This window comes from Salmo salar, chromosome 12, assembly GCF_965601325.2.
Source record: "Salmo salar chromosome 12, fSalSal1, whole genome shotgun sequence".
Taxonomy (NCBI): domain Eukaryota; kingdom Metazoa; phylum Chordata; class Actinopteri; order Salmoniformes; family Salmonidae; genus Salmo; species Salmo salar.
Genome location: NC_138302.1, coordinates 63,185,021 through 63,203,975, shown reverse-complemented (window position 1 = coordinate 63,203,975; position 18,955 = coordinate 63,185,021). Strand labels below are relative to the sequence as shown.

At 41.7% G+C, this 18,955-nt stretch overlaps 1 protein-coding gene across 3 annotated transcripts in view; it reads left to right on the top strand.

The window, feature by feature from the left end:
- The window catches only part of LOC106565432 (nck-associated protein 5-like), a 107,814-nt gene that overhangs the window by 66,572 nt on the left and 22,287 nt on the right, over positions 1-18,955 (top strand). For all 3 annotated transcript variants that reach the window (XM_082959201.1, XM_014132563.3, XM_014132557.3), the window contains 4 exons: positions 10,217-10,285; positions 10,485-10,523; positions 10,666-10,785; positions 14,572-14,664. In XM_082959201.1, the coding sequence (XP_082815327.1) occupies positions 10,217-10,285; positions 10,485-10,523; positions 10,666-10,785; positions 14,572-14,664 (321 nt within the window). The remainder of the gene's footprint in view (positions 1-10,216; positions 10,286-10,484; positions 10,524-10,665; positions 10,786-14,571; positions 14,665-18,955) is intronic.

Below are 18,955 nucleotides of genomic sequence, written 5' to 3'. Positions count from 1 at the left end.
AGAGATGGATGATTAAAAAAAAGGTATATCACTGCCCACTCTTAAGGAGAAAGATAGAATGGCAATGGATGCAACTGTTCTGTATACGGAAATCCTATCTGCCAATAGAGTCCTCTAGAATTGTACACGTTTCCAGAACACATTGTCTCCATTGCTTGTTTTGCTGTACACTGACATAATTGATTGTTGGTCAATGAGCATGCGTTCTGCCACCATCTCTCTGCTACCAAAGCCTAGCAAGGTTCCTATGCAAATGATCGCTTTCATCCTTTGAGTTTGTTAAATAACGACTATAAATTGTTTGCCTAGATCCTTGCTATGCCCATAGAGAAGGCTATCCCCTCTTTAATACACCTGGATCAGGTGGGGTTTGTACCAAGTCGTTTATCCTCCCAACAACATGAGACCTTTTCATGTAATGCCAAGGGCTAGCTCTCGCCAGAATCCAACACTAGAAGTATCGCTGGATGCAGAGAAAGCTTTTGATAGAATAGTGGTCTTACCCGTTATATGCACTCTCTCTATTTGGTTTTGGGTCTGTTATCGTGCAATAGATTAGGGAACTCTATCATTAACATATTACTTCAGTTAAAACTAATGGTATGATATCTGACCCCTTTCAGCTCTTCTGTTCTACAAGTTGCCCCGCATCACCAGGTCTATTAATTTTGGCACTAGAGCCTCTCACCTGCACCATAGAGCTAAGAAGGATATACAGTGCATTCGGAAAGTATTCAGACCCCTTGACTTTTTCCAAATGTTGTTATGTTGCAGCCTTATTTTTAGATATATGAAATAAAACAGGTTTTTAGAAATAATTTGCACATTTATTAAAAATAAAAAATAAGTATTCAGACCCTTTGCTATGAGACTCAAAATTGCACTCAGGTGCATCCTGTTTCCATTGATCATCCTTGATGTTTCTCCAACTTGATTGGAGTCCACCTGTGGTAAAGTCAATTGATTGGACATGATTTGGAAAGGCACACACCTGTCTATATAAGGTCCCACAGTTGACAGTGCATGTCAAAGCAAAAACCAAGCCATGAGGTCAAAGGAATTGTCCGTCGAGCTCCAAAACAGGATTGTGTTGAGGCACAGATCTGGGGAAGGGCACCAGCACATTTCTGCAGCATTGAAGGTCCCCACAGTGGCCTCATCATTCTGAAATGGAAGAAGTTTGGAACCACCAAGACTCTTCCTAGAGCTGGCCGCCCGTCCAAACTGAGCAATCGGGGGAGAAGCGGTCAGCAAGGTTCTCTGGTCTGATGAAACCAAGATTGAACTTTTTGGCCTGAATGCCAAGTGTCACATCTGGATGAAACCTGGCACTATCCTTACTGAAGCATGGTGGTTGCAGCATCAAGCTGTGGGGATGTTTTTCAGCAGCAGGGACTGGGAGTAGGGCTATTGCGGTGACTGTATTACCACGGTCATGAGCCATCAAGGCAGTCAAATTCCAGGTGACCTCTTAGTCACGGTAATTAGGCTTCTCCAAGCTCTGATGCTGCTGATGGTCATTAGTAGCCTACCAAACTTGCTAACTGCCTGGTACTCAGCACTCTATTGTTCCTCTAATCACTCTGACACCAATGCAAATGTATTCGAAAATCTAATCAAACACTTCATGAGAGCCCATGAGCTGATGTTGTGCAACATTTCAATAGGCTATGGAATTGTGCGAGAAAACAGTGATGGCCTCTACTGAAAAGAGGAGGGTGAGCTTTCTATAGGCTAGGCCTACTATATTTATTTTTCAACTTTCCTAATATTAAGCACATTGCTTATATTTACAACAGGAGAATAGCATACCTGTCTGGCATGAAAATAAACCACAAGGAAAAGCGTCCTCCATTCGCTATTTAAGTGCATAGATGACATGTTAATAAACAGATCACTGACCATTTCGAATCCCACCGTACCTTCTCCGCTGTGCAATCCGGTTTCCGAGCCGGTCACGGGTGCACCTCAGCCACGCTCAAGGTACTAAACGATATCATAACCGCCGTCGATAAAAGACAGTACTGTGCAGCCGTCTTCATCGACCTGGCCAAGGCTATCGACTCTGTCAATCACCGTATTCTTATCGGCAGACACAATAGCCTTGGTTTCTCTGCCTCGCCTGGTTCACCAACTACTTTGCAGACAGAGTTCAGTGTGTCAAATCGGAGGGCATTTTGTCCGGACCTCTGGCAGTCTCTGCGGGGGTACCACAGGGTTCAATTCTTGGGCCGACTATTTTCTCTGTATATATCAATGATGTCGCTCTTGCTGCGGGCGATTCCCTGATCCACCTCTACGCAGACGACACCATTCTGTATACTTCTGGCCCTTCCTTGGACACTGTGCTAACTAACCTCCAAATGAGCTTCAATGCCATACAACACTCCTTCCGCGGCCTCCAACGGCTCTTAAACGCTAGTAAAACCAAATGCATGCTTTTCAACCGTTCGCTGCCCGCACCCGCCCAGCCCGACTAGCATCACCACCCTGGACGGTTCTGACGTAGAATATGTGGACAACTACAAATACCTAGGTGTCTGGCTAGACTGTAAACTCTCCTTCCAGACTCATATTAAACATCTCCAATCCAAAATCAAATCTAGAATCGGCTTTCTATTTCACAACAAAGCCTCCTTCACTCACGCCGCCAAACTTACCCTAGTAAAACTGACTATCCTGCCGATCCTTGACTTCGGCGATGTCATCTGCAAAATAGCTTCCAATACTCTACTCAGCAACTGGATGCAGTCTATCACAGTGCCATCCGTTTTGTTACCAAATCACCTTATACCACCCAGCACTGCGACCTGTATGCTCTAGTCGGCTGGCCCTCGCTACATATTTGTTGCCAGACCCACTGGCTCCAGGTCATCTATAAGTCTATGCTAGGTAAAGCTCCGCCTTATCTCAGTTCACTGGTCACGATAACAACACCCACCCGTAGCACACGTTCCAGCAGGTATATCTCACTGGTCACCCCCAAAGCCAACACCTCATTTGGCCGCCTTTCCTTCCAGTTCTCTGCTGCCAGTGACTGGAACGAATTGCAAAAATCACTGAAGCTGGAGACTTTTATTTCCCTCACCAACTTTAAACATCAGCTATCTGAGCAGCTAACCAATCGCTGCAGCTGTACATAGTCCATCTGTAAATAGCCCACCCAATCTACCTACCTCATCCCCATACTGTTTTTATTTACTTTTCTGCTCCTTTGCACACCAGTATCTCTACTTGCACATCATCAACTGCTCATTTATCGCTCCAGTGTTAATCTTCTAAATTGTAATTCTTCGCTACTATGGCCTATTTATTGCCTACCTCCTCGTGCCTTTTGCACACACTGTATATAGACTTTCTTTTTTTTCTATTGTGTCATTGGCTTGTTTATTGTTTATTCCATGTGTAACTCTGTGTTGTTGTCTGTGTCATACTGCTTTGCTTTATCTTGGCCAGGTCGCAGTTGTAAATGAGAACTTGTTCTCAACTAGCCTACCTGGTTAAATAAAGGTGAAAAAAAAAAAAAAAATCTTTTTTTTCGATGCAGGTGCATGCTAATGGTCCATTCTAAATCAAAACAAATGTCACACATAAATTATTTAGTATATGTAACGACAATATTAAATCAAGAATAGTCTGATGGGTGACAATATTAGCCTATCACTTGTGAGTTATATATTATCACTTGTGAATGATGCCCAGCATTAGAAACAATGCCTTTTTTTTTGCTACTTTTTCGAATCATAGTCGCACACCTCATGTAGCCTAGCCCATAGGCCTATAAGTTTTAATAAGGTTTATGTCAAAAGTGGCTAAATAACTTCTTAAAATTTAAGCACATTAATCAGCTTTACACGGGGTGTAGAGCCTAACTGGTATATATAAGCAGCGCGTGAGTTTCAAGTTTGGGGAAGATGATTTTCACCTTTTTAATAAAAGCATTACATGCATAATCGCATTTGTGGTCGCTTTTGAGAATGGTGTTTTCCTGCTAATGGAACATTTGCACTTAATGACTACTGCCGTGTGTGCATTGCTTCACTTATAATGTGAAGAAATAGCCTAATAGTTTATCAACATTTTAAGCTAAATGTTCTGATCTGTTGCATCAGCCTCATTGCGTAAAAAAGGTTTTAGATACTTGTGGTTGATTTAATTTGGGATCTATCGCATCCCACAACTGTCCCAGACTGTTTGGAATATTTATTTATCGCACAGAATAGAATAGGTCGACTTTTGTACTATGGGGGATAGTAGATTGACATAGGTTAGTGCTTCTGCTGTTCATTAGGCCTACTCATCTGGTTGGCTGACGAAAAGTAGATGTGGACAGTTCTTCCAATATCTTCAATATGCACCTCGGAATTGGATAAGGACGCGGGCAGTTCCGTCCCGGATGTGTCGGTCTTCACTTGTAGTCTGTGAGAAAGACCGATCACGTGACGGAGAGCTGTGTGAGGTTAGAGGTGCCTCTGAGCAGGCAGCATTTAGTGAGAAAGGCTGCAAAAGGCTTGGATTTTTTTTGAGTGCATTATGGCCACACAAAGGGGATGCTGCAGGGAAATTCAAGGTATTATTAAGCGACTGACGAAGTGTGTACAGCCTGAACAAAAAGCAGAGCTCATGCCAGAGCTCACTCAGAGCTCACTTTTTTCAAATCATCATTAGAGTTGCATCATGCATCCTTACAATGTATTAAAAATCAAAACATGTTTGTAGAACAACAAAAGTTACATTAATAACGCTAAATTAAGCATATAGGAGTATCTATTTATTTGTTAACCGCTCAACACTGAATAGCCGCATGTGGTCACTTGCTCAAATCGTTTGGAGAAAATATCCTTTCTATTTTATTTAGCTTTGTTCAATTGTATTCTTCATACTATAAAATAATGCCACGGAATTCTAAGCAAATCTTGTCTGTTAAATGAACTAGTGTAGCCCACATCCATTTGGCATAGCCAGATCAGGACCTAACATAACTCAGAGTATGCTATTCTGTTCTTTTGAAATAGACTACCCTTTCATAATATCATACTTCTTTAGACCTGTCTAAAATAAATCATGGATTTATTGTGAAGGTGTAGGCTATATTACATGGATTTATTAGACTAAAATGTAGATGTTTCAAATGTCTACATCAGTGGCTTGTAGGCTGTGTGGAAGCCAGGAGATGCTAAATGTGTTTATGTTAATTAACGGTCAATTACCGTGAGACCGACAGTTATTTGCTTGACAATCACCGGCTGACGTAATTTCGTGACTGCCACAGACCTAACTGGGAGACTAGTCAGGATCGAGGGAAAGATGAATGGAGCAAAGTACATAAATATCCTTGATAAAAACCCGCTCCATAGTGCTCAGGACCTCAGACTGGGGCAAAGGTTAACCTTCCAACAGGTCAATGACCCTAAGCACACAGCTAAGACAACGCAGGAGTGGCTTTGGGACAAGTCTCTGAATGTCCTTTTGTGGCCCAGCCAGAGCCCGGTGCTCCACATCCAACCTGACAGAATTTGAGAGGATCTGCAGAGAAGAATGGGAGAAACTCCCCAAATACAGGTGTCCCAAGGTTGTAGCATCGTTCCCAAGAAGACTCGAGGTTGTAATTGCTGCCAAAGGTGCTTCAACAAAGTACTGAGTAAAGGGTCTGAATGCTTATGTAAATGTGATATGTCTGTTTTTTAATTTTTTATAAATTTGCAAAAACCGTCAAACCTGTTTGTCATTATGTATGTAGATTGGTGAGGATTTAAAAAAAAATCCATATTAGAATAAGGCTGTAATAAAACGTGGAAAAAGCCAAGGGGTCTGATCGATCTGTATCAATCTGAGTGATCATAACTTCAAAGTCAACCTATATGCTGATGATATCTTATTAACACTGTCAAATCCCAGCAGTTCGATCCTGGGTGTGCAACAGCTCATACGAGCATTTGGCCAATTTTCTGGATATAAGGTATAATTGGAGTACAAGTGAGGCTATTCTTCTGAACCACCACACATTTCCAGCTCACAAGGGTACTGCTCCATTTGTATGAAATACCTTGGGGGAAATATCAAGTCACCAGTTAATAAGATATTTCATCTAAATGGACCAGGTCTCCTTAAAACCATTCGGGACGACATTACAACATTATATTCTACCTTTTATCACTGTGGGGTAGCGCAGAGGTGATAAAGAGGAGCATACTCCCTAGACTATCTTTCCTTATGTCAGCTATACCACTTCAGTGCCCTCAGCACTGGTTTAAAGAGATAAACAGTTTCTTTTCAAGCTTCTTGTGGGAAGAAAAGAAACTTAGAATGAACCACAAAAAAACTGTCCATGCCAACAAGTAAGGGTGGTTTAGGTGTTCCTAATGTGTATTTGTACTACTTGTCATATAATGCAAGATACCCACTGGCATGTGGCTATACAAATGGGGGAATAGCAGGCACCTGGGATTGGTTAGAGGAAGAAATTGTGACGGAACATAAGTCGACCTCCTTATCACCATGGTATTACCCCAAGTTCCACTGCAAGATAGATTACCCACTACAGGAGTTATCTTGTGAAGTGGCAAAGATACTTAATTTAAGGTTATCTATCAATGGAGAATCCTTCCCTTCATGTCCAATATGGAACAATATGTTTACTGCAGGGGAAAGACATTGGCTAATATTACCTGGCAACGCCAAAACATAAGTCAGGTGTGGTAGGTTGTAAGGGACGGAGATAAGATACCATTCCAAGAGCTGATGTCAGCGTTGGCCTGAATAATATAGCATTTCTACCCTATTTACAGCTCAAATTAATTCTAAAGTGTATTTCCTCAAAGTTGTATTGATGTGGGATCTAAAAGTACTTTAGACAACAAACTGTGGGATGTTGTGGTCCGCTAACAAGGACTGTGCCCCCCCTCTCCTTCTCCGTGGCTGACGTGAGTAAAACATTTTAACTGTGTTGACCCTCGCAAGGCTGCTGGCCCAGACGACATCCCCGGCCGCGTTCTCAGAGCATGCACAGACCAGCTGACTGGTGTGTTTACGGACATATTCAATCTCTCCCTATCCCAGTCTGCTGTCCCCACATGCTTCAAGATGGCCACCATTTTTCTTGTACCCAAGAACGCAAAGATAACTGAACTAAATGACTACCGCCCTGTAGCACTCACTTCCGTCATCATGAAGTGCTTTGAGAGACTAGTCAAGGATCATATCACCTTCACCTTACTGGCCACCTTAGACCCACTTCAGTTTGCATACCGCCCCAACAGGTCCACAGACAATGCAATCGCCATCACACTGCACACTGCCCTCTCCCATCTGGACAAAATGAATACCTTTGTAAGAATGCTGTTCATTGACTACAGCTCAGCGTTCAACACCATAGTACCCTCCAAGCTCATCATCAAGCTGGAGGCCCTGGGTCTCAACCCTGCCCTGTGCAATTGGGTCCTGAACTTTCTGACGGGCTGCACCATTTCATGTACAGTCACATTCACTATGGTTGTCTGAAGCGTGCTATGGAGTTCGCAGTTGGCATGCCTCATTGCTATTGGTTATTCCCCATAATTTGCAGCAATGTCAATGAGAGTCATCCCTATCTTTGCTGTACCTCAAGTTGTTGTGATTACAGAGCTGAGAAACTTTTAGAAGTTGATTTTACTCCTGGCTCACAGTTTGTCTGGGCAGTCTTAACACCATCCTTAAACCTACTCTGAGCTAAGAGTTGTTTTGTTTTTGTCTTAAAACAGGTTTTAGCAGGATTCCTAGAACCTTTTTTGAGATGCTTTGTGGATACGGGCCCTGATCCTAGATCGGCACTCCTACTCTTAGACTCTTGATAGCCCTGATTATGCATCTAATTGTATCATATTCCACCAGGTGTCTCCCTCCTCCCGTGAAATAAGCTGTTTTAACGTACAGTCTGATCTCTGAATGAATAGGGTGCTTATGTATGTAGTGATGGGTGAGAGGCCATAGAAGTCAGCTGAGAGCCTGGCATGGCAAGTGTATATACCATTTATATGCTCAATAATAGTATTGGATTTGAATTGTCAGTCAAAGATCCCTCACCGCATTTGACTAATTCACTATTTTTATCTCTTTTGGCGATGAGGGTATTTTGGAAGGGATGTTCGGGGAGCCAGGGGACACTTTGCATGACATACCCCCACTCTCCTCTCAGCTTAGTACAAGATGATGGATATCACACGACTGAGTAACCTGCAGCTACTTTCAGGGCTTTGCTTTATCGACAAATCTAAAAGACTCTGCCATTAGAGCCTTAAGTGCCTGTGTTAAATCTCTTAACGCGGCACTATAGACCGCTGCAGCACTTTAAAAGTTGTTACAACACCTTGAAGTCTCCCAGCTCTTCTGACCCTATCTCCCGAGCCCTAGTGGCAGAATGAGAGGTGGGAAAGAAAGTGCTTTAAAACACTTCTCCTCAGAGCCTCTTTTTAGAAAAAAAATACATTTTTGTGTTTTATAATCATGCCACTGTGATGGAGAGGGCTCTTACTGTTACTGTGGTTATATACTCTCGACTGAGGCCCTGCAGTACTTATGAAATGTTGCAGAATCAGGTGATGGTCCTCTGCCTTCTATATGTCAGACAACCCACACTATGTATTGAAGCTTATTACACATATTGCTCTCAGGTTGGGTAGTTAGTTGAGCGACCCATTGAGTTTCAGACGTGACAGGATCACACACACACACACACACACGCACGCACGCACGCACGCACACGCACGCGCACGCGCACGCACACGCACACGCACACGCACACGCACACGACACACACACACACACACACACACACACACACACACACACACACACACACACACACACTACAAAGATGAAACTTTCACAAACTGTCTCTCCCTGTCCCTATTTGTATACACGTGCACACACCTTCACCCTTAGCACAGCGGTGTATTGATGTGTGAATCAGGCTGTAATTGCTGCTGTGTCTCTTCCTCGTTCTGCGGTGTCTCTGGGTAGAATTTCTGTAATTATATTGATTGTGATCATCTTGTACTGCTCACTGAGGGATCCACCAAGCCCTACTTTAAAGGTGATTAATGCTCAAATCAGAGGCCGAACCAAATCTCCATAAGATTATACATTGACCAATGTGTATATGTTTATCTATTTAAGAATTTATCTCGCCATTTATCTGGCTTGAACTGAACTGGCTTGCCCACACATTCTCCCTCTCTGTCACTCTCACACACACACTCCCTTACTTGAGAATGCAATGATTTTTGACTAAGCTAGTCTCTGATTCGTGTTCCACTTCGAAACCTCATAAACAAGCAGATAGAAAACTCTGTTTTCTCTGCTCGGTTGAGATGTGAATTTATATTGCGGGGAAATGATTTGGTCTCTCGTCCTCCTTTTCCCCTCACCGTTCACCTGATCATTGAGCACTTGGGCCCGTCACAGCTCCTGTGACCCACTGTAGAGGGAGCATTAAATGTGTGAGGGCTGTTTTGATGTGCAGACACTGGTGGGTTTAGTGTCTCTTTCTATGGATGCATTTTGTTCTTCTTTGTCACTCTTGCTCTCACTCCCTTTTTTATTCCAATCAGCCTGTTCGTTCTTTTTTCTTTCTCCTTATTTCCTCCACTACTTAACGACACTTAGAAGATTAGTCCAAATGAGTACTAAAAGAGATCCTAATAATTTCAAATAAATCAAACTACTAACCCTCTTCATCTAGTCTCTGTTTCCCTCTTTCATTCAGTCTTTCAGAATGCTTCCCTTTCTTTCCACTTCCCTCTCTTTCTACTTTGTTCCTTCTTTCCCCATCACTCAGCCTGTCCCCTATCAGCCTTTCGATTTCGTCTTCGCCGCGGTGACATATTCGCGCTTTTGATCATGGCGAATGAGACGGTGGCCGGATTCTCTTTGACTCCATCTGCACCTATCAGAGCAAGGAGAAGAAGAAGAGAAAAAGACCTACCTCATAATTTCCTCTTTCTTCCATTCTTTAACACTGTTAAATTCTCCATGAAATGAAACAGAACATATTGTTGGGAAAGATTGTGAAATCAAGGGATTTTTTTCATTCTAGGTGTAGACATTTGAAACTGATCATATGAAACAGAGGTGGGGATGAATCTCCTGAGGTTGATCTTTGTTGTCAAATGAATGCTTTCGATAGAGACACCGATTACATACATCTCTCTCTTCTCTCTCCTTTCTCTCTCCTTTGTAGGCTGATAATTCAGTCCTGGCCCTTGCGAATGAGAGCCAGAGAGAGGCCTATGAAAGGTGTCTGGATGAGGTGAGTTTTCATATACAGTATACATTAGAATGTCATCCTGACACTGTCACACTGTATTCTGTCTCTGTACCCATTACATAAAATGTCTCAGCTTGTATACTCTGCTATGATTACTGTCCACTCTTAAGACTCCAAAATCATTCTCAATTTCTGACCACAGACCGAAGCAAAGATTTAACTTGTATTATATTTCATTCAGGTTGCCAACCACGTGGTACAGGCCCTTCTGAGTCAAAAGGTAAGATATGGTGCATCAAGACAAATCAATGATGTTCAGACTGAAGTCTAACAGGTCAAGGAACAGTTCTTTACACAACAAGGTGTGTGTGTGTGTGTGTGTGTGTTGTTGTTTTTTATTTGTGTTGTGTGTTTTGTCCTAGGACCTGCGGGAGGAGTGTATTAAGTTGAAGATGCGTGTGTTTGACCTGGAGAGACAGAACAGAACTCTGACTGAGCTCTTTGCGCAGAAACTACACCCCCAGGATAGCTCTCTGCAACAGGTACAGAACGTGTGTGTGCGACATTTTTTCTCTCTCAGCAGTAAGTTGCTTTTCATTTTATTTTCAGTCATTTTTTTTCTAAACTAGATTGAATGTGACAGGAGAATTTAATTAGATTTAGTCATGAGTACTGACAGACAGTTGTTGAAAGTGTGACCAAAGTGTCACAGTTGTTGTCGGTGAATGAGGACCAAAACGCAGCAGGTACGTGAATGCTCATCTTGATTTTTAATTATCTTCAAAATGAACGTACAAAATAACAAAACACGAACGATCAACAAAAACAGTCTGGTAAGGCACAAGGCAAAACACAGAACAATCACCCACAAATCACACATACAAACACACCCTAATATATGGGACTCTCAATCAAAGGCAGATAGACAACACCTGCCTTCAACTGAGAGTCCCAACCCCAATCAACCAAACATAGAAACACACAACCTAGACTAACCATAGAATTAACTAAACATAAACCAAAACCCGGAATTACTAAATCAAACACCCTTTACACAAACACACCACCCCGAACCACATAAAACAAATACCCCCTGCCACGCCCTGACCAAACTACAAAACAATTAACCTTATATACTGGCCAGGACGTGACACAAAGAAGGGATTTGTGTGTGCGTGTGTGTGTGTGTGTGTGTGTGTGTGTGTGTGTGTGTGTGTGTGTGTGTGTGTGTGTGTGTGTGTGTGTGTGTGTGTGTGTGTGTGTGTGTGTGTGTGTGTGTGTGTGTGTGTGTGTGGCTTGTACGCAATGCATACAGATGTACTATCTTAATTTGACCATTTTCTTAGAGCAGGAAAATTATCCCGAAGCAACAAGAAATGTGGAGTATAATTCATGGACATTTTTGCATGGGTTGATACATTTTTTGGTTAAGTGGAATCAAGTTTAAAAAGCTTGTGGAAATTACAGTGCCTTCAGAAAGGATTCATACCCCTTGACTTATTCCACATTTTGTTGTTACAGCCTGAATTCAAAATGGTTTAAATATGGTCATGTTTTACCCGTCTACGTGTAATACCCCATAATGACAAAGTGAAAACATGTTTTTAGAAATGTTTGCTAATTTATTTAAAATGAAATACAGAAATATCTCATTTACACAAGTGTTCACACCCCTGAGTCAGTACATGTTAGAATCACCTTTGGCAGTGATTACAGCTGTGAGTCTTTCTGGGTAAGTCTCTAAGAGCTTTGTACACCTGGATTGTACAATATTTGCACATTATTCTTAAAAAAAATATTCAAGCTCTGTGAAGCTGTCTGTTGATCATTGCTAGACGATTTAAGTCAAAACTGTAACTAGGACACTCAGGAACATTCAATGTCATCTAGTTAAGTAACTCCAGTGTTTAGTTGGCTGAGTGTTTTAGGTTATTGTCATGCTAAAAGGTGAATTATTCTCCCAGTGTATGTAGGAAGGCAGAATGACCAGGTTTTCCTCCAGGATTTGCCTGTGCTTAGCTCTATTCCGTTTATTTTATCAACAAAAAAAACTCCCTAGTGTTTGCCGTAGACGAGCAAAACCAAAACATGATGCGGCCACCACCATGCTTGAAAATGTGATGAGTTGTGTTGGATTTGCCGCAAACATAACGCTTTGTTTTCAGGACATAAAGTTAATTTCTTTGCCACATTTTTTCAGTTTTACTTTAGTGCCTTTTTGCAAACAGGATGCATGTTTTTGGAATAATTTTATTCTGCACAGGCTTCCTTCTTTTCACTCTGTCATTTAGGTTAGTATTGTGGAGTAACTACAATTTTGTTAAACCATCCTCAGTTTTCTCCTATCACAACCATTAAACTCTGTTTTAAAGTCACCATTGGTCTCATGGTGAAATCCCTGAGCATTTTTATCCCTCTCCAAGTGTAATTAATAACTTCATCATGCTCAAAAGGATATTCTGTTTTTTTACCCATCTACTAATAGGTGCCTTTCTTTGCGAGGCATTGGAAAACCTCCCTGGTCTTTGTGGGTCAATCTGTGTTTGAAATGCACTGCTCGACTGAGACTCAGATAATTGTATGTGTGGGGTACAGAGATGAGGTAGTCATTCAAAAATCATGTTAAACATTATTATTGCACACCGAGCGAGTCCATGCAACTTATTATAGAACGTGTTAATAAAGCAGATTTTTACTACTGAACCTATTTAGGCTTGCCATAACAAAGGGGTTGAATTCTTATTGACTCAAGACATTTCAGCTTTTCATTTTTAATTAATTTGTAAACATTTCGAAAAACATAAATCCACTTTGACATTATGAGGTATTGTGCGTAGGCCAGTGACACAACATCTCAATTGAATCCATTTTAAATGTAACACAACAAAATGTCGAAAACGTAAAGGGGTGTGAATACTTTATGAAGGCACTGTAAAAGCCTTTTTAAACCTCAAATACACTACAAGTTTGAATTTCAAGTGTGCAGGAAAATTCTCTGTGAGAGAGTGATCAAATGAAGATCGTACATCTGTATCTAAACCACTGCCTTGCTTGTGTCCTGTTCATTATGATTATATCGCTGATTTATCACATTTTTATTGAAAAGATAATATTGTCCTATGTGTCATGCTGTTTCTGTTTCCTACCTAATAAGCACAGTGTTTCTGATTTGAATCTGTTTTCATTTGGGAGGGAGATGAGAAGTTCTCCCTCATCTCTGTCACACTGATCTCATCACTGTTGTTGCTTAGGTGACTGTTGTCAAGGTGAAATGTGGAACGGTTATTTGTAGTTCTATTGAAGTGTAGCTAGTGATGTATTATGCATTGATATGAGGTCCGATAGATGTTTAGATATCCCTTCTTTTGGATTTATTTTATCCTAACTGATATCTAATATTAATTGTAACATGGACTGTAGCTTGGAGCCCGAATGCTCTTTGGAGCTCTTACCATTTTGGCCTTGTTGAAAGAAACCAAGGACAAAAGTGCTGTTGTGATAGTATAGTTTTAGAATCCCCTGCTGAGGTGTTTATACAGAAACTCTTACGTTTCTGAGAATTTGGCTTCAAAAGAACAGAGGCAGAGATTGTCTTTGATAAAGATGTTCAGTGACCTTGGTCATATTTTTCATTTCTTTGTGTGTGACACAGGGCACCTCTTTCTCCACTTGTCTCCCTCTCTATCCCCCTCCCTCCCTTGCTCTTTCTTCAGCTCTGTTTATTAACCCCAACTCCTTCGCTCTCTCTTTCTTATCAACTCTATTAGTATTCCAACCGCTCCACGGTAGCGAGCGGATAGGAGAAAGAAGCAATCTGCTGCAGAAATCTCAATACAGTATTTAATCTAAACAAATGTGCCCTGTAATTGCCAGGGGAGCAAAATGGCACATTCTCTATTACTGTAAATGAAAATTTCAACTGTCCCCAACTCCCCCCAAATCTAAAGCCCCTTCTCCCTACCTCTCTTCTCCCCCCACGCCTCAATTTTTCTGTATTCTTCAGTCGTTCTCTTTGCGTCTCTTACCTGTGAGGAAAGAATAAACATCTTTCCTCGCATACGGAGTGAGAGCCTCTTCCCCCGCCATCGCCTTTCTTTGTGATGAATATAATAATCATAAGGAAAACTGATGCCATCTCACTGTCGAAGCAATTTAATTACTCAGGGCTGAGATGGGAATGAAAAGAGCCTGGCTCGCTCCATTAATGCCATTTTTATCTGTGTATTAGGAGGCAGGTTAAAGGAAATCAGGAGAGGGTGCAGAGAATGACAATTGTCAATACGGTGCCCTTACTGTCATTCCTCTTTCTCTGTTCTCTCCCGTTCCAGTTGCAGTTGGTGTCTGTCCCAGAGCACAGCACAGAGCCCCTGACCATGGACAGTGACAAGCTGCTGGTGTCCCAGAGCCAAAGGGAGCTCAAGGTGAGCAACTGACCCACACATAAACCCTGACCCCTGACTAAAACTTCACTTTGACCATAGAATTACAAACACATATACTGAACAAAAATATAAACGTAACATGCTACAATTTCAAAGATTTTACTAAGTTACAGTTCATATAAGGAAATCAGTCAATAGGCCCATCCACTGGGGAGCCAGGCCCATCCACTGGGGAGCCAGGTCCATCCACTGGGGAGCCAGGCCCATCCACTGGGGAGCCAGGCCCATCCACTGGGGAGCCAGGCCCAGCCACTGGGGGGCCAGGCCCATCCACTGGGGAGCCAGGTCCATCCACTGGGGAGCCAGGCCCATCCACTGGGGAGCCAGGTCCATCCACTGGGGAGCCAGGCCCATCCACTGGGGGGCCAGGCCCATCCACTGGGGAGCCAGGCCCAGCCACTGGGGGGCCAGGCCCATCCACTGGGGAGCCAGGCCCATCCACTGGGGAGCCAGGCCCAGCCAATCAATGACATTTTTTCTCACAAAAGGGCTTTATTACAGACAGAAATACTCCTCAGTTTCATCAGCTGTCCGGGTGGCTGGTCTCAGACGATCCCGTAGGTGAAGAGGCCAGATTTGGAGGTCCAGGGCTGGCGTGGTTACACGTAGTCTGCGGTTGTGAGGCAGGTTGGAAGCACTGCCAAATTCTCTAAAACGACATTGGAGATGGCATATGGTAGCGAAATGAACATTCAATTCTCTGGCAATAGCTCTGGTGGACATTTCAGCAGTCAGCATGCTAATTACATGCTCCCTCAACTTGAGACATCTGTTGCATTGTGTTGTGTGACAAAACTGCACATTTTAGTGTCTATTATTGTCCCCAGCATAAGGTGCACCTGTGTAATGATCATGCGGTTTAATCAGCTTCTTAAATTACCACACGTCAGGTGGATGGATTATCTTGGCAAAGGAAAAATGCTCACTAAAAGGGATGTAAACAAATTTGTGCAAAATGAAGGCAGTCAAATTCCACATGAATGTTTAGTCATGGTAGTTAGGCTTCTCCAAGCTCTGATGCTGCTGATGGTTATTAGTAGCCTACCAAACTTTCTAACTGCCTGGTAATCAGCACTCTATTGTCCCTCTAATTCCTCTGACATCAATGCAAAAGTATTCGAAAAATCTAATCAAACATCATGAAAGACCATGAACTCATGTTGTGCAACATTTCAATAGGCTATGCAATTGCGGGAGAAAATGGAGTGATGGCCTCTACTGAAAAGAGGAGGATCCCATCAGCTTTCTAGGCCTACTATATTTATTTCTGAACTTTCCTAATATTATTGCTTCTCTTTACAACAGGAGTACAGCATACCTGGTTGGGATGAAAATAAACCACGGGGAAAAGCGTCCTCCAGTCGCTATTTAAGTGCATAGTTGACATGTATTTTTACCAGCTGCCCCTGTTTCGATACAGGTGCATAATAATGGTCCATTCTAAATCAAAACAAATGTCACACATATATTATTTAGTATATGTAAAGACAATATTAAATCAAGAATAGTCTGATGGGTGACAATATTAGCCTATCACTTGTGAATGTTCGAATTATAGTCTCACACCTCATGTAGCCTAGCCCATAGGCCTATATGTTTTAATAACATTTTTACATTTACATTTTAGTAGACGCTCTTATCCAGAGCGACTTACAGTAGTGAATGCATACATTTCATACCATGCATTTATTTTTTTATATATATTTTTTTGTACTGGCCCCCCATGGGAATCGAACCCACAACCCTGGCGTTGCACACACCATGCCGGCATTGCAAACACCATGCTCTACCAACTGAGCCACAGGGAATAATTTTTTTTTTTTTTAATAAGGTTTGTATCACAACTAAAGGGGCTAAATAACTTCTTAAAATGAAGCACATGAATCTGCTTTACAACGGTTGTAGAGCCTAACTGGCATATAAAAGCAGCTCTTGAGTTTCAAGTTTGAGGAAGATCATTTTTACCATAACAATGCACCTTTATAATAAAAACATTACATGCATAATTGCATTTGCGGTCACTTTTGATAATGGTGTTTTCCCGCTAATGGAACATTTGCGCTTATAGCCTACTGCCATGTGCGCATTGCTGCGTTTATAATGTGAAGAAATAGCCTAATAGTTTTCAACATTTTAAGCTAAATGTTCTGATCTGTTGCATCAGCCTCATTGCATAAAAAAGGTTTTTGATACTAGTGGTTGATTTAATTTGGGATCTATCGCATCCCAAAACTGTCCCAGACTGTTTGGAATATTATTTATTGCACAGAATAGAATAGGTCGACTTTTGTAATATGGGGGATAGTAGATTGACATAGGTTAGTGCTTCTGCTGTTCATTAGGCCTACTCATCTTGTTGGCTGACGAAAAAGTAAATGTGGACAGTTCTTCCAATATCTTCAATATGCACCTCGGAATTGGATAAGGACGTGTGCAGTTGTGTCCCAGATGTGTCTGTCTTAACTTATAGCCTGTGAGAAAGACCCGTTCACGTGATGGAGAGCCATGTGAGTGAGAGACGCTTTGGATTGTTCAGCACACTCAGGGAGAAGGGCACAACGCAGCACTCCGGGCCGCAAAAGGCATGGATTTTTTTTAGGGTGTATTACGGCCACAAAGGGGAAGCCGCCGTGAAATTCGAGGCATTATCAAGTGCTTGTCAAATTGTGAATGAGAGACAATTGGAGTGTGTACAGCCTGCGCAAAAAAACTGAGCAGAGCTCATACCTTTCAAGCGACTTTTTTCAAATCATCATTGGTCTCATCATGCAGCCTTACAATGTATTAAAAATCTAAACATACAGCCCAACGTTTGTAGAACTAAAGTTACATTAATTATTCTAAATTAAGGGTATAGGAGTACCCATTTCTTTGTTAACCGCTCAACACGTGTGCACTCCCTCAAATCGTTTGGAGAAAATATTTATATTTTATTCAGCTTTGTTCAATTCTATTCTTCAAACTATAAAATAATATAAAGTAATGCCACGGAATTCTAAGCAAATTGTGTCAGCTAAATGAACTAGTGTAGCCCACAGCCATTTGGCATAGCCAGATCAGGACCTAACATAAGGAAACTCAGAGTATGCTATTCTGTTCTTCTGAAATAGACTACATTTTTCTTCATATCGTGCTTCTTTAGACCTGTCTAAAATAAATCATGGATTTATTGTGAAGGTGTAATAAGCTATATTACATGGATTTATTATTATTTTTTAAATGGCTTGTGTGGAAGCCAGGAGATACTAAATGTGTTTATGTTAATTAACGGTCAGTTACCGTGAGACCGACAGTTATTTGCTTGACAATCACCGGCTGATGAAATTTCGTGAACACCACAGCCCTAGCCAGATTGTGTTAAGGATTGTGTTAAGAACTGCAACGCAGCTGGGTTTTTCACGCTCAACCGTTTCTTGTGTGTATCAAGAATGGTCCACCATCCAAAGGACATCCAGACAACTTGACACAGCTGTGGGAAGCGTTGGAGTGGAACGCTTTCGACACCTTGTAGAGTCCATGCCCTGACGAATTGAGGCTGATCTGAGGGCAAAGGGAGGGACCCTTAACCTCTCTGGGACATGTGGGACGCTAGCTATTCAACAGCCAGTGAAATAGCAGGGGGGCAAATTCAAAACAACAAAAATCTCATTTTGTTCGATAAAGTTATTATTTATATCCATAAACCCCATTTTACATTGGCGCGTGATGTTCAGAAAATATATTGCCTCCAAAACTTCCGGTGAATGAGCACATCAATTTACAAAAATACTCATCATAAACGTTGAGAAAATTTACAACAGTTATTGAAAGAATTATAGATACACTTCTCCTTAATGCAACCGCTGTGTCAGATTTCAAAATAGCTTTACGGCGAAAGCACATTGTTCAATATTCTGAGTACAGAGCTCAGCCATCAAAGCAAGCTATACAGTTACCCGCCAAGTTCTGGAGTCAACTAAACTAAGAAATAATATTATAAATCTTCACTTACCTTTGCTGATCTTTGTTGGAATGCACTCCCAGGACTCCCACTTCCACAAGAAATGTTTGTTTTGTTCGATAAACTCCATATTTATGTCCAAATACCTCCGTTTTGTTTGCGTGTTCAGATCACTAATCTAAAGGCATAATGCATGAGCGCAAAAACCGAGATGAAAAGTCAAATAGTTCCATTACCATTCGTAGAAACATGTCAAACGATGTTTACAATCAATCCTTGGGGTCTTTTTAACATAAATCTTCGATAATATTCCAACAGGACAATAGCGTA